This window comes from Microsporum canis, genomic scaffold (genome assembly GCF_000151145.1).
Source record: "Microsporum canis CBS 113480 supercont1.7 genomic scaffold, whole genome shotgun sequence".
NCBI lineage: Eukaryota > Fungi > Ascomycota > Eurotiomycetes > Onygenales > Arthrodermataceae > Microsporum > Microsporum canis.
This window is the reverse complement of record NW_003299163.1, coordinates 1015024-1031026: the sequence shown is the minus strand read 5'-3', so window position 1 is coordinate 1031026 and position 16003 is coordinate 1015024. Positions and strand designations below refer to the sequence as shown.

General features: G+C 46.5%; 3 protein-coding genes across 3 annotated transcripts; all 3 read right to left on the bottom strand.

Annotated features, from left to right (window-relative positions):
• Window positions 1–4748: 4748 nt before the first annotated feature.
• On the bottom strand, window positions 4749–7569 carry MCYG_07561 (phospholipase C; the record flags this gene model as incomplete). Its single annotated transcript, XM_002843732.1, has 4 exons — window positions 4749–5566; window positions 5848–6584; window positions 6872–7065; window positions 7144–7569. The coding sequence occupies 4 exons, from the start codon at window positions 7567–7569 to the stop codon at window positions 4749–4751; spliced, it is 2175 nt and encodes a 724-aa protein (XP_002843778.1).
• A 2379-nt stretch (window positions 7570–9948) lies between these two features.
• MCYG_07560 (dipeptidyl aminopeptidase) lies at window positions 9949–12861 on the bottom strand (the record flags this gene model as incomplete). Its single annotated transcript, XM_002843731.1, has 3 exons — window positions 9949–10058; window positions 10126–10395; window positions 10482–12861. The coding sequence occupies 3 exons, from the start codon at window positions 12859–12861 to the stop codon at window positions 9949–9951; spliced, it is 2760 nt and encodes a 919-aa protein (XP_002843777.1).
• Window positions 12862–13456: 595 nt separating this feature from the next.
• On the bottom strand, window positions 13457–15722 carry MCYG_07559 (succinate dehydrogenase; the record flags this gene model as incomplete). The annotated part of the gene is made up of 6 exons (XM_002843730.1): window positions 13457–13676; window positions 13749–15137; window positions 15192–15355; window positions 15424–15497; window positions 15565–15619; window positions 15681–15722. 6 exons carry the CDS (start codon window positions 15720–15722, stop codon window positions 13457–13459), a joined length of 1944 nt encoding a protein of 647 aa, XP_002843776.1.
• Window positions 15723–16003: the final 281 nt, after the last annotated feature.

The following is a 16003-nucleotide window of genomic DNA, read 5'->3' as shown; positions in this document are numbered from 1 at the left end:
CCCGTGAAATGCAGCACCATCTCCGCCAGAAAAAAAGAGGAAAAAGAAAAAGAACCATCCTTGGGGAGCCATGTATTCTCAAGACCTTCTTTCACAACAAAAGGAATCAGGAGCCAGTAGCCTGACTGATTTGTTCGAAACGAAAATATTAATCTTCTCCCCTTTTTGAGCTGTCCACCTGAGCTCGGATCGATTTAGACACCATCTGATTGTGGACAACTTGTCACTGGCAAAATTGTCTACCAAGTTGGGCAGTATCCCCGAACCCGAAATCGCCCGCCGTGGGCTTCATGCCCATTCTATATCTTCATCTCGTCTGAGATCAGGGAGTATTGGTCTCTTGCTCCCTTAAACACAAGCGTACCCTGGATTCTCAACACGATGTGCCACATACATGGCAGTTTTTCCCTGGAATAACCCATGTGTCTTCCCCGTTCGACTTGCAGTTGGGACAGAGGACTCCTGGCATCTAGAAGCATATCATTAGCACATGTTCAGATCCGCTGGTCCTATGGAAGAGAAGCTTACCGGAGACATGTGGTTTCTAGTTCGGGATTGTGATTGAATGTGACTCTGCTTAGCAGCGTTCCCAACTGGTCTGAGACGAGCAACTGCCACCATTTTCAACGACTATTTCCTCCCTCTGCAATATCAGCGATGTTGTTTCCTCCAAAACCCGTGGGTTCACACAGTCCCCGTTCTTGCGCTGGACGACGTTTCCTTCCTACTCTCTCAGAGTATGTGTGAAATGATTATTCAAAATGCAGGTGTCTTTATAGGCGACGGTTCCCTCTTTTAAACCTCAGACAAAGGGAAAGAAAATGGACCGACACAATGTGACAAGGACAGCGCAATTGGAGTTATGGTAATGATGTGAAAGAATATTTTTGGATGGACTGCTGCTTTTTTTTGTTGTTTGACGGAGAAGGCTGCGTTTGGAATCTCTTTTATTTGAAAATATATATCTTATCGACTGGGAAAAAAATTTTTTTTTGCCTTCATCAAAGAAACATGGTACCTTGGGAAGCGGAGGCAGGGCGAGCTTTATATCTGTGATACCCACCAATTTCCCCAAGTTCGTGGTATGTACTATTTTTCTTCTGCAGGCTCCACGATCGGCGCTACCAACAAGGGGACCAGATGGGTACTGATACATTTGCCGACATGCACAAGGTTAAAATTTTGCGATGTGATGTCAGAAAGCTGGCTTAGCTCTGGCGAGGGACCCCAACATCGGTGCTATCCAATCTATTGGATATCCCTATCGTCCAAGCGGACGGAGCGAATCGCGATTCTTCACCCTTTTCTTCACAAGCAATTCAAACGCCTTAACATACAGCACAGCCGTTTTTTTATTTTTTCTTCTCCAACTTACTCCCTTTTTACTCTCTTGCCGGGGTTGTTTTCGATCTTCGGCTGCGCTTCTCTTGGGATACATCAGGAATACCTTCATACAGATGAGTTGTCATAAACTACCCCCCTCAACTCTCCCCCCAAATCTAATTTCAGGCCGCCACGAAACCCAGTGGAGGGAAAGACAGATATTCTCCCTAGCGTCGACGCCCTGTGGGTTCGAATGGCTGATGGTGATAATAATTAAATTCTCCAAAAAAACAACAAGGCACTGCTATCAAGTCTACCAGCAGAATTTCAGGGCCTAAATAGCCAATCCTGGCCCTGTGGGGCGTCATCCTGGGATATGCTTCTCTCCCCTGTACGGAGTAGACCGTAATACTATTACCGCCCGTTCGTTCGCCTCTACTATTCTCTCTCTTAACTCAGCCTAAGCTCTGTCTCAACATGCCACTTAGGTGCCAATTGAGTCGTGTATCCCCCCCTCATTCGGTCCACCGCTGTCCGCACTGAGCTCGGCATGGCTTCCCCCACGAGTATCAAACTGTTCGAAGCAGAATGACGACACTCTGGCTGTTTCAGTCACCTGAGCTGTCGAGCTATCTATACATCAAAGGCCCAGTGACGGTGACTGGCTACTGGGGCTCTGCCATATGTATCCAAAGCGAGTTCGAGTATACGAGGTGCTGTTAAGGAAAGTGGTTTCGAATCCACGAATGAAACCAAGGCTAATATTACACACTATCCATAATCTCGCCTCTTCGTCACATTTCCTTACCCTGGATCCTTCTATGTTCCAGATTTTGGAGTCAAGGATGAGAACTGGAAGTATCCAACCAGGTCGGCTCCTTTATTTGGCTCTTCAGTTTGCACCAAAGTCCAAATGACATTAATTATGACACACGGAAACTGCCCTCCCAGAATAACGCTCACGCAGGCCTTCTGGCATCTTGATCGATCAATAATTATGGCCCACACCCAGTACAACCTCACATGGGGCAATCCACCAGTTAGAATCGCTAGCGGCTAACGGCCTACCGCATAATGACGAGGGTGGCACGAGCGAAATGTGACAGCTCGAGTCAGGGATTAGCCAAACCCTGCATCATAGCCTTCATCTTAAGCATTTTTTTTTTTTTTTTTATAAAAAAAGGATGCAACTAATTTGATACGGCATTCTTCGGATCCTAGCAAAAGATGTATATTACCCAAATAAGGCATCTGGATCAAACCCCTTTCCTCCTTTCAAGCGGAAGGGCATCCATATGGGGTTTACGCAAGTGTGACCGCTAGACACGAAGTACTGTCCCGCAGTCAGTTAGAGAAAGCCAGGAAGAGCTCCCCACATCGCAGAGTCGCCACTCTCCAATATGTACGGAGTATATCTCACATCAATATTCATCGTGGCTATTTGAGGCGTAGGGAGAAAATCAGAGTGCGCACAGAACATGACCCGCTTAGCGGTAGGCGACGGCTATATACATAAGTGAGATACATTATGAGCAGGTCGAACTCTTTCAGTTCGAATCAAGCACGCTTATTGGACTCATCAAGCTGAGTGGTAACTTATGAACCATATATTTATTTTTTTACAGAGCAGTCTTTGATAGTTGTGCGGCGCAGCATCACATCGAAAGAAAACCTTACAGGGCCGGCCAAGAAAAGGTCCAAAGGGTAGGATTTTTTTTTTATCTTTTATTTTTTTATACATCTTTTTCTTTTTCTCTCTTTTTCTTTTTTTTTAAACTTTCTCTTTGCCTTCCCCGAGTACCATCTCTCTGGGGAGCGGATCTCTGCTTTGAAAAAGGTTCCCGCGCATTAGCCAGACAGACATGTATCGTTGTATACATGCACCCCTATCATATCCATGAAAAAGGGCCAAGAGATCGATGGATTTAAGCTATTCTAGCCTCCTTTCTCTCCTGGGTTTTCTCAGGCAAGGCGGATCAAGATGCGACGTTTCGTCGACCAACTAGGTGCCATCTTCTTTTGCCAGCTATCGACATGGAAAAAGATATATACGTACTCCATACAGTTCATGCAATGAATCGACATGGTATATACTTGGCAGAAGAATAGTCGGCTTGAAACAATATAGGATGCATGTCCGTACCATGCCTCCGTGTAAACGGAGTCCAACCCGCATGCACCCTGGCCGCGCCATGGTCTATAGCTGAAAGCTTGGGAGACGCCTAAATTCGTATAATTCGGCGTTCTCTTTCCCTGTCTCATCCCAGCCTGTCTTGCTTATCTTACTTACGTAGTGAGTGTGAAGCACGCGGAAACAGCGTCAGGGAGAGGATACGCCATCCTAGGTGTGAGTTCAACATGAATATACTATGTACGATCGTGTTTTTAAACCCTGCGCCAACAGGGCAGAGTTGTATCCACCTCTGGATCAACCATTGCAACGGAACTAGGAATACTACGTAGGTTTTGAAGCATCCTTATATATATACACATTGCACCAAAACTAGGTATACGCTACTGCTGATTATATGCAGCCAGACATATATCATGATGTACATGTACAGCACTCTCGGGTGCAGTAGGTACCAGAACTATATGCAGCGGCTATAAGATATATTGGCTCCATTTATTATAGTTATCACGAAAATGCGGTATGCGATAGTCATATTCATGCAAGCTTGAACAGAAAAGGTAGTAACCCCCCCTCCTAATATTCTGTCTCCCTTACATTCGGCTGACTAAAATCTCGATCGAAAGCACTATGTAGTGTAGCAGGCTTTTACTGGCTAGCCTCCTCGAGTAGGGGAAAGCAATGTGATAACCACAACCGATAAAAGTTCACTCTGCGTGCTTCGATATCCGAACCAGGAGGATTCCGTCGGTAGGTTTCCCATTGGTATCAAATAGCCGAATGAACCGGAAACCTTGACGTAGGCGATCTAGCCTTATACAAGTCCATGCAGCTAAGTCGTCAATGCCGATTTCATCGTCTTTAATCTTGAATCTGCCAAGAAATATCGGTTAGCGGGGATGGAATCGGTCAGTTACAAAATTGTCTGGTGAACGATTCGGAATAGAACAAGGTACGGGTTGAGGTAATGAAGAAAACAATGGGTGGGGTGGGGGTTGGAGTGGCTCTGCGGAGGGGAAGGGGAATGCAGATTCAACGCGTTTGATAAGCAAATTTGTTTGCCCATGGCCCAAAGAGGAGATACGATAGAAGGGATATAGGATATAGGTATTTTGCTTCTTCCGCAGGCACACCGCTGCGGCTGTTTTTTTTTTTTTTTTTTCATTCTCAATCTCTTTTCTTTTTTCTTCTATCTTTCTTTTTCTCTTTTTATATTTTTTGGGGGGTACGGCTCAGGGCGTCGGCCAAATACTCCGTCCCCCAAAGCCTGAGATACTACTCTGTATGTATGTAGTCACCAGGTGATACCTCCATAAAAAGAAATCATATAGACATGTGGAGATGTCGACATATCAAAATGCTCTCTCCTCGCGATGCGGCGCTGCTTATTATAATATGCAAGTCGGAAGGGGAAAAGGATGATTGGCTGGAACGTCACTAACCTGACAAAAGAAAGCTCTTCAAGAATACCAGGAGCGCTTGGGAATTGGAGGATTTGACCTCCAAAGTCCGGATCGGCACCACTGCAGCTTTTAGTTTGACATTTGTAATTGGGGTCGCTGCTGTCATAATCCTTGCTCGTAGCATGGATGCTGTCCTTGGGTCGCTCAACATGCAAATGACAGGCTACATATGGATGGAAACTTTTGGGGTTTGACTTCCCATCCCCCGCCATTATATTCTGTCCTGCATATATTTCAATAGATAGGGTCACCCTGCGTCGAACACTCATACTCACCTGTACGCCCTTGCGGCAGCCTTCATTGACAGCAGTAGCCACCTGATCTTGCCGCGATGAACTTGTCGAGCTGCTGCATCCCGTCGATCCGCGATATTCTGGAGGTTTCAGCACCCATCCACCACTTCCTGCGAACATTCCTTTGTTGAGCATCATTCCTTTGTCACAGCTTTGCCAGTTTAGAGCGACAACCTGAATTCCTTGACGCCATGCGAAAGACGGATCTAAGTTCGAGGAGTCTACCCGCATTCCAGATGGATATGTTCGCATCATAAATTCTTTGTTGTGGTCAAATAATGCTTGACGTTCTTTTTCATGGGCCGCTTTCACCGCGGCTTCTGAGAGCGAAAATATATGATGTGGTATCTTTGCCTCTGTGAGAATATACAAGTCAATACTCTGTAGACTGTACATAGTAGAAAACAGACCATTCCTCTGCTGAAAGTTGTTTTATTTTTTGACACGATCATCATTTTTCATCGAACTACAAGTCATGCAAGCCAATAGCCCTCTTTTGTTTTTTTTTTTTTTTTTTTTTTTTTTTTTTTTCAGGAGCCATTTTAAAAAATGTCTGACAAATGGCCAATGCACCAGGTACAGGGACGGGGAATGGGGGACGGGAGGTGGATTAAAATTAAACTAGAGTGAGGCTTACCAGGTTGAGAAAAGTTATTAAAAGTATAACCGCGCGTGAATATTCCGAGTCGGCTAAGGGATTGAATGATCTTTTGAGGCTTGGTCTTCGTCGGCATTGATCCAGCTCTGACCTTATCCTGAGCTCTATCTTCGTTACCAACTGTCCGAAAGTCAACAACCTCAATAGATCCTTCAGCTGGTGGGGTACCTTCGTTCGTAGGCGATATCCATTTCACCTTGATCAGGATCTTATTCTTGAGGGAGGCTGGGCTGGAAAGATGGCTAAGGTCCCCTTTGGCAAGAAGGGCATCCATCTCCGGTGTGAATTCCACGAGAAGCCCTTTCCACGCTTCCGTCATGATTTCGACCATCACCTCCTGCTGCTCATGCGAGGCGTGCACCTCAAGGCTGACGATCACTGGTAGGTCGCTTGTTACAAACGCATTATCACGGATTGTGTAACATACATCACGGAATGTAACTTCTTTAGTTAACGTGTGACCATGGAATACTCGGGGTTCAGGGCGGATTGCATCGGCGGCTGCGACCCTAGCTGGTGCAGCGTCAGGCGTACTCCAGTTGCTGAGCTTATCAAACCGACCTGAAAGCGAGGACAGACTGAATCGTCCAACACCCTCCTTTCGAAACTTTCCATGGCTTTTTTTATGCACCCTTTTATGGTCATCATCTGAAGGATCTCCTGATTCGGAGCTGGATGAGTCTAATTCGCCGTCCCAAACATCAATCTCAAGGCACCTACAGCCACCAAGTAAAACCTAGATGATAGTTAGCGATCGAGATGTAGTATTGTGGGGTACAGTTGTGCAGAGCAACCTAAGTAGGCAAATCCCAGTGAGAACAAATAGGCAAGATAGACATGGAAATCAGTGTGCCCCATAGAATGTGCTCAGGATTTCACATATGAAAAGAAAAAGAAATGTGCATGAAAAAAAAAAAAGAGATGCCGCAGTGATCACCAGATTTGATCTTCACCCTATTGTAGTGACTAGTGAGTGGTACGTGAGTCTTGTACATATGCATACAAGCGTAGCAATACTTTAAACTTTCCCCCAAGGCCCAAGATCGCAATATGCGAGAAATAATATATTCCCTGCCAGCTCGATGACGGGCAGAACATTCCATGCTGAGTATTACTTCCGCATGCACGCACATACATCTCACCACAGACGGGTATCAAATGGGGAGGCGGATGTGCAGCATGGACCATATTTAGGCGCTATAAATGCCCAAAGGGCAAAAAAAAAGAAAGGAATAATTGGAGGAGGGGGAATCAAAGGAAAGGCCAGCCACGTACATTTTTATACACCTCTGTGCTAGACTCGCTGTATAGCTGGTTGCCAGTCAAGTAAGTGTTATGGCTCGAATTAATGAAATAATTGGGCATGGGGAACGACAGATCTTCTTCGTAGGCTTCAGTGTCTGAGAACTGCGGCATCGCTGTTGCAGTCGACATGTATTCGAGGAAGCTTGAGAGGCTGTTGAGTACATCATGCTGCTGGTCACTGAGGGCCTGGCTGTCTTTGCAATGCCGGTCCTGCTGGATGGTTTGCAGGAAATAAGCTGACGGAGAGATTGTTGCACCGTCTTGTCCTGTACGTGTCTGATCCTGTGACCGAAGCGACTCGTAGATACGTTTCAAATGAGATAAAACTGCAGGATTAAAAGATTGGACTTTGTACGTTGAAAGCGTCGTTGGGAGAGACGACGTCGGAGATGCCATTTCGGGAACGGTACTCGTTCTCCGTGCAAGTTTAGGTGTGGGCGAAGACGTATCAACTTTTATCCCGGAACGAAACAACTTGATATCAACTCCAAAGGTGATTTCTCTGGTAGTCGTTGGTTTCTCTTCTTCAAGGAGGATCAATCTCTCGCGAAGAGGAGTCGAGCAGAGCTGAAAAGCTGACGACTTCAGCTTTTTAAGTGGGAACTCGCATGTTTCATTGGCCTCTTTAATTCTCACCGCACAACACAACACAACAGCGGATAATATCAATCGCTAAGATACAGCAAACCTGTGAACTTCTTTTGCCTAGTGGTCCGCGTAACTAACATCTGTTGATAGGACCTGCTGCTTTTGCCTCCCGGAGGCGGGTTGTTTGTCCTTGAAGAGATTCCTATAATCCGAAGGAGGTCACGTATTCAACTCTTGCATGAGTCTATGCAAAGCGACGGCGTCTAACCGTGTGCAGACTGGCTGCTCTTCGCTCTTAACGAGTACTGGAATATCTAAGCTTAACTCTTTGACTTCAGAACGGACTGTTGCTTTGTTTTTAGAGTACGGTTCCCTGGCTGGCTGCCCATCTCCGGGATTTCCGTGACAGGGAAATGCGTCTCCGGTGCTCACTTGAATTATATACACACACACATATCAACACACCGGCACTTCATAGCGCATATCCACTATTACCAGAATGAGTTGTCCGCTCTTGTGTTAGCAAAGGAAAACAAAATCATGTGCCTAATGCGCGCCAAATGCTACCCGTTATGGGCACGGACACATCAGCTCTTGGTGGGATCGTTACAAAAGCCAACCAATATTTCTGTTCAAGGAAGCAGGTCGGCTGAGAGTCTGAGAATTAGTTGTCCTACAACGGCTCAAGCAATCCGCAACATTCCTGAAAATCGAGGGAACGCCAGCCGAAGTGAATGTAAATATACCAGATACGCAGCATAGGCCTTGTGGTGCTGCATTTTGAGAGAATTGCCTTCGGTATGTGCCCGATTTGCCCTGCCACACACACACACACACACACACTAGTTACGTACCAGTATCTAAGCTGAATACTCTGGAGGCAATTTTTTTTTAACGGGGTTTGATCTTCTCTCCCGCTCTTGCATGGCCTTTATGTCTTTAAGTCATGATGATTGGCGTACTCACCCGCTGCGGACACTCTATGCTGGTGGGGTCATATTCAAAAGCTCTTGCAATTCTTGCATCATGCAGCCCAATATCAACTGAAAGGATACACAACAACGTCAATGTCACGGCTCTAATACTTTCACATTTCCCGCCTCCTGTTCATGCCATTTTAGCCGAACCTGCGTTTTGCAGCTCAGGCTTTCTATTCGCTCACTGGCTCTTGTGCGTGGAATAGGGGGTCACACCAGGCCTCCTTATGGCTGATCTTGAGCCACCGCACTAGTTGTTGCGCGGGGTTGGTTCGGGCCGCAGCTGGAACGATGCATGGGGATCCCTTTGATTGACCCTCTAGCTAACTGCAGAAGTTGGTGCAAAATCAAAAAGCTCAATTGTGTCCCGCTTCTCCGATATGCCTAGCCCCTCTTTTATAGAGGACCGATTCCTTGCTCCTGAGAAATAGACCCGCTTAATTATTTTTTGATACCTTGGGGTTGCTTCATAGTAGTAGCGATCCTTTATGATACCTCGGAAACAGTTCGTCTTTCTCGTTGCACGGAGCACCCAAAAAGAAACCAATTATCAGAACACGAAACATTTCAAACAGGGCTGATCAGTCCCAAGATTACTCATAACGGCCTTTTTGCCGCTTCAACGTGGTTCGGCCTAATTTCGGCCTCACATTGCGATCAGATAATCACAGTTTGGGTCAAAGCTCTATTTGCTCGGTTCTCAGGGCCTATAGTTGCCCTCCTACCAAGTGTGCGGAACTAAGCCGCCTGCCTTATACTTTGAATAACCAACGCAGCTGGAGTTGTCTGTATCAATGAAATGGAAGAACGAATATTATTTTCTATCCACTAAGGATGTCCACGCTTCATGACGGCCTAGGAGGTGACAGATGCGTAGCTCACGGGTCAATTGCAACTCGAAAGTAATACCCTGGCAACCATGGTTTCCCGAAGACTTACAGAGGCTAGCCCAAACCTCAATGGAGTTGGGGAAAAAATGCATAAGAGAAGAAATGAAATTTCAATATAAATATATAGTTTTCTATAGCAATGGCCCCGCTCACACATTCTAAACAATTCTGGCGTATCATATTCCAGGACTCAACATACCAAAAACCTAAGAGCGCCTAGCGAAGAAAAGCGCGACTGTTCTCCACAAAAGTGGTGACTAAATAAGACTTGAAATGGCGCAAGAAGATACCAAAATAATACATTCTGAACATATTTGTAGTTATCCAAAATGTAGCAGACGACGTATCACACGTTTAAGCCCTGATGGCTTAGGGTTGCGAAGTCTCACCCATTCTCCGTTAAAAGCATTGACCAGCCAGTCGGACAGACCTAAAGGTGAAAAGTACTGATTAGAAACGGGAGGTAATGGTCGAGGGAGGTAGGGCTATACACATACGCTGATGGACCATCTTGTATGCATGATGGAAGTATATTCCATGATTTGAATCAGGGAATACATGGACATCATAATTGTGCATTCCCATGATGTCAAGTTTATCTAATAGTGTGAGAGTGTTCTGAAAATGGACATTATCGTCAGCCGAACCGTGCATTATTAGAAATCGGGTATTCTGTGATAGCGAAGTGGCGTTTGATATAGATGCATTTTCGTATCCCTCTGTATTATGTTGCGGCATATGCATGTAACGTTCGGTATACACGGAATCTACGGAGTACAGAAAGATTGGTTAGGTTGTTTGAACCATAGTAATAGGTTGGACAATACCCTCCATCGGATGTAGATATTCTTACCATAAAATCGCCAGTCCGTTACTGGAGCCACTGCCATTCCGTACTGGAAGGTTTCTCCTGCATCTTGTTCCAAAGTCTTCAACGTCATGAATCCGCCGTAACTCCAGCCCCATATAGCGATTCGTGTTTTGTCGACGTAGGGCTTTTTACCCCATTCCTTGGCAGTTTGGATTTGGTCATGAGCTTCATAGTAACCTAGATTGCGTCGCACTATGCATCTGAACTTCCGTCCGTTAAATCCGGTACCCCTACCATCAACAGTGACTACCAGGTAGCCTAGATTGGAAGCAACATAAGTCTGAAAATTAACAGTGAATTTCTTGTTAACCGTTTGAGACCCTGGTCCACCATACAGATGGAAGAGAACGGGATATTTTTTCGTCTCGTTGAAATTTGGAGGCCGACGCTCAACAACAGGCAGTTTGAACCCATCAACGGTGATTGTCGAATAGTGCAGTGACGGAAGGGAGAATTCATTGGATAGCCTAGCCAGGTTCTTGTTTTCTTCGATAATTTCGTCGTAAAAGTCTTCATTGCTTGGAGAGCTAATAAGTTTCTGCCATGGAATATTGGGTCCCTGGTATTTCAAGAGCATATAACCAGCCCCATTAGAGAAGGAAACATCGTAATATGCAGACTTTTCAGAGTCATTGAGCATCTGAAGTTCTGAGCCGTCTAGTTTGACACTGTAGACGTGTCTATCGATGGGGCTTTCTTTTGTGGCGACGAAATATACAACGTTATTCTTGAGATCAACACCCGAAGGCGCATCAACAACCTCCCAGTTTCCAGTCGTAAGCATCATTGGCTTGGGGTTTTCCACTGGGGTGAAATATGCAAGGTGGTTATACCCTTCGTGTATTATAGTGTCTATGTACCCGTCATGCGGTCGGCCAGCAGAAGGATCAGAAGGTATATATGTCGTGGAGTGCGACGGCTCAACCCATCCACCGTCAATTTCGTCAACATTGTCTGAACGAACCATTTTACCCTCCCGCTTAGCTGCATCGATGACGGTTACTTTGACAATATAACTTTCACGATTGGTTTCCCGGACCAACATCTTCCCACCAGAGGCCGGGATGACTTCAGCAATAATTCGATCGTCATCTTTCAAGTTATTATCCACATTAACTGAGAAGCTCTCTTCACGCTCAACGTCATAGAACTGAAGGTTAACAGTGGGATTTGGAGCACCAGCCTTGGGGTATTTAATCTGTTGAACGTATGGGTATGCCTCTTCACCTGGCTCTGGGGTGTAGCCAGGAGGTCTTGAAAGATAGAAGTCTATAGGGAATTCGGGTACCATAGTCTCATTTGTACGGAGGAATGATATATACTTTCCGTCTAGTGACCACCAAGTAGCACTGTTTCCTTCAAAGACCTCCTCTTCATATACCCAGTCAGGTATGCCGTAGAACAGGTTTGCTCCCCCGTCGGTCGTTATAGGTTTGACCGCTTTTGACGTGAGGTTTCTGATGTAAATATTGTTGTCTCTTGTAAATACAACAGCATCAGAAGTAGGCGACCAAGATGCGAGCTGTACTCGTCCATTGGGTGCCTCGGGGTCAAGGGGCTGGGCAGTCTGGGTTTCGACATCGAACAACCAGTACAATCCAGTAAATGAATGTCTCCAGTTCTTCTTTTCCCTCGTCATGGCAAGCACTGTCTTCAAATCCGGCGATGGCCAAACTTTTTCAGGGCTGATGCGTTCGTCATTGACAAAAAACACGGACTCTTTCATCAGCACAATTGAATTGTTGTTTGCACGCATGCCATGAATATTTCGAACATCCTCGATGTGCAAGTATGGTCCAATACCTCCTTCACTTTTCTGCAGCAGCAACCCATCTTCCCCCTTGGGTCCCGAAATCCAAGATATTGTATGCTCAACTGGCCCCCACATACCTCCTAGGACATCGTCCAGTGGGATCTTTTTGCCATCGTGAGGGGTGTTAGGTTTGACAATCTCGCTCTCTGAACCACCGGAACTTGAATCTGAGGTAGAGTGCCTATTGTTTGGAGATGTGGCCATGATTATAAATGCCATTGCCCAGCCTCCAACGCAGAGAGCCACGAGCAGCCAGAATACAATTCGGGTTCTCCGCTGTGCGGGCTTCCCACCGGATGGGACATAGCCGTCTTCTCGCCATGATTCCTCCTCGCTATCATGGTATTTCTCGTTCACGTAACTGCCTTCTGTATGGCTTTTGTGGCCATTTGTTGATTTAGACGGCTCTGTGGCTGTGTGGCTCGCACCATCGACAAGAGTAAGGGATATAGAGGCCGTCGAAGACGAATCGATCGAGTCTCGAGAGCCCGCTCCGTGGCCGGTAAGGGGCATCGCCTCGTCGTCGTTCACGCGGCTGTTGGCTCCCATCCTGCCCCAGCTCGGCACAAATGACACTCAACAACAGCTAGTTAGGGTCAATATCATATCTCAGGCCTGTCTAACATTCAAAAAAGACACGATGATGCAGTATTGTAATGAACTGACATTCAAAATCAGTTTCAAGACTTGATGCACTCCTGACAGTTAAAGCTCTGGAAGCTCAGCTTAGGTCAGCCATGGATGAAAGTTGAGAAAGCTTGGCATGCTTTTAACAATAAGATAGAGTTTATGCGCTTCCCCGGATTTTTGGTTAACAAGGAGGCTGAAGAGGGTGTACGTATATTTTATGTGAGAGAACTGGATTATTGAATAGATTGCATTGATATATTTTAAGAAAAAAGCGCCAAGAACGTGTAGCAAATAAAATCACAGTGGGAAATAGGGTACAATGCGTATAGGTAGGAAAAAGGGTAGAAAAGTAGTGCCACGTCTTAGTGACAAGATGCAGTCAAAGTGTTATATACAGGTAGTGTCGGAACAGAAATTCACCATCACCGAAGATTCCATCCCACCTTTCGTCTGGTGTCGGTGTATATGGTTGAGGAACATCACCTGCCAAGGGTTGATTCTCCACTAGACGTGTCTAGTATGTACGCTTGAATGGTGGAACGGCCTTGCACTCGGCCTCGTCGAGAGTAGTGCCGGTAACAGCACGGTACGTGAGGTCAACCTTACCATGGGGCTGCTTCTGGAAGGTAAGGGTGTGCTTCATCCAGTTAGTATCATCTCGGTCGGGGTAATCTTCGCGAGCGTGGGCACCACGAGATTCCTTGCGGTTGGCGGCAGCAACTGCGGTTTGAGTACTAGAAAATTTATGTGAGTATATAGAGAAAGCAAACGGAAATTTTCGGGCTACGGAAGGGGGAAACACTTACGCGCAAGTCAAGAGGTTTCTTAACTCCATGGTCTCAACCAGGTCGGAGTTCCAGATCATGCTGCGGTCCTTGATACAGACATCGTCGAAGGTCTTGTCAACCTCGGTAATTTTAGCAACACCCTCATCCAAACTCTCTTGGGTTCTGAAAACGCTGACATCAGTCTGCATAGTCTTCTGCATAGCGTTTCTAATCTCGAAAGTAGACTTGGATCCATTTGCAGTTCTGATCTTGTCCAAAGCAGCAATAGACTCAGCACCGGCATCAGCGCTGATCTCCTTGTGTGGGGCACCGGGAGATGCATTGTCCCTGACAGTGTGAGAGACAGCACGGCCGAAGACGATAAGATCAAGTAGAGAGTTAGCACCGAGACGGTTAGCACCGTGGACAGAGACACAGGCAGCTTCACCACATGCATACAGGCCGGGAACAACCTTGTCGTTGCCATTCTCATCAAGAGTGAGAACTTCACCAGTATATTTGGTTGGGATACCGCCCATGTTGTAGTGGACAGTGGGGAGGACAGGAATTGGCTCTTTGGTAACGTCAACACCGGCGAAGATAGAAGCAGTCTCGGAAATACCAGGAAGTCGCTCGTGGAGAATTTCAGCGGGAAGATGGCTTAGCTGGAGGTAGATGTGATCCTTATCCGGACCGACACCACGTCCCTCACGAATTTCCATAGTCATCGATCGGGAGACAACGTCACGACTGGCCAAATCCTTAGCGGTTGGGGCATAGTTCTCCATGAATCGTTCACCCTTGGAGTTGAGTAGATATCCACCCTCACCACGGGAACCTTCAGTAATCAGACAGCCGGCACCATAGATACCAGTAGGGTGGAACTGAACGAATTCTAGATCCTGGTTGGGAAGTCCGGCACGAGCAACCATAGCCATACCATCACCAGTACAAGTGTGGGCAGAGGTACAGCTGAAGTAGGCTCTACCGTATCCACCGGTAGCAAGAACTGTGTGGTGGGCGCGGAATCTGTGGAGAGTACCGTCCTCCTGGTTGTAGGCGATAATTCCTTTACATTCACCATCCTCCATAAGCAGATCCATGGCGAAGTACTCAATGAAGTAGTTGGCATTATGGCGAAGAGATTGGCCGTAGAGTGTGTGGAGAAGAGCATGGCCTGTTCTGTCGGCAGCTGCACAGCATCGATAAGCCTGACCACCTTTTCCGTAGTCTTGCGACTGTCCACCGAAAGCACGCTGGTATATACGTCCGTCCTCAGTTCGAGAGAAAGGACATCCGTAGCCCTCAAGTTCGATAACACTCTGAGGGGCTTCTCTTGTCATATAATGGATAGCGTCTTGGTCACCAAGCCAGTCGGAACCCTTCACGGTATCGTACATGTGCCATCTCCAGTCGTCCTTGTGCATGCTAGAGGATTGTCAGAGCCATAACTTAGAAATAAAACGGAAAAAGATAACTTACTTTCCTAGAGCAGCGTTTATACCTCCCTGGGCAGCAACAGTATGACTTCTCGTAGGGAAAAGTTTCGTAACGCATGCGGTGTTGAAGCCAGCTTCTGCAAGACCGAAGGCCGCTCTCAGACCAGCACCACCAGCACCCACGACAACGGCATCAAATTCATGATCCTACAGCAGTCAGGCAAGAATACTCCACAGAAGTTATATCCAGTTGCAATTGGGCGTTTTAGACGTACGATAACGGGGTATTTCTGTGAAACGAAGGGAGAGGCTTCTTTTGCGCGTAGAGGTTGACTAGCGACGATTCGGGCTGAAAAAGATTGTAAGCCGGTTAATTTCTGATCAAATATTTGCAGCAAGCAGCCATGGTCACATACCTGCAGTGCGAGTCTGCGAGAAGCACCTCCTTTGGTCCCGTAATACCCGGGTCAACTGCAGATCAAGGTCTGTTAGAACTGGACATGAGATCAACAACCCAAAGGAGTCGCCCTACCTGGCGTGTTGGAGCAATGCTCCGGAGACCACTGAAGCTCATGATGCTACTCCAGCCAGCAGAGCTATGTGCAAAGACTGCAATGGGTGAATTGGTGCGTTGGCGAGTAAAGGAATGCTGCTTTCAAGCCGTTCGATCCTTTTGGAGTTTCTTCTCTTCTTTCGAGGTGCGAAGTTGGCCCTGCAAAACGGACGCTTACATAAGCACCGTGATCCCGAGGTTTTATTCAGCCAATCAGCTTCTGCCTATCGGTCAGCTTACCCGATTTAGCCCGATACTAACACGTGATACTATAACGGATATCTTGATTATATAAACAGTGT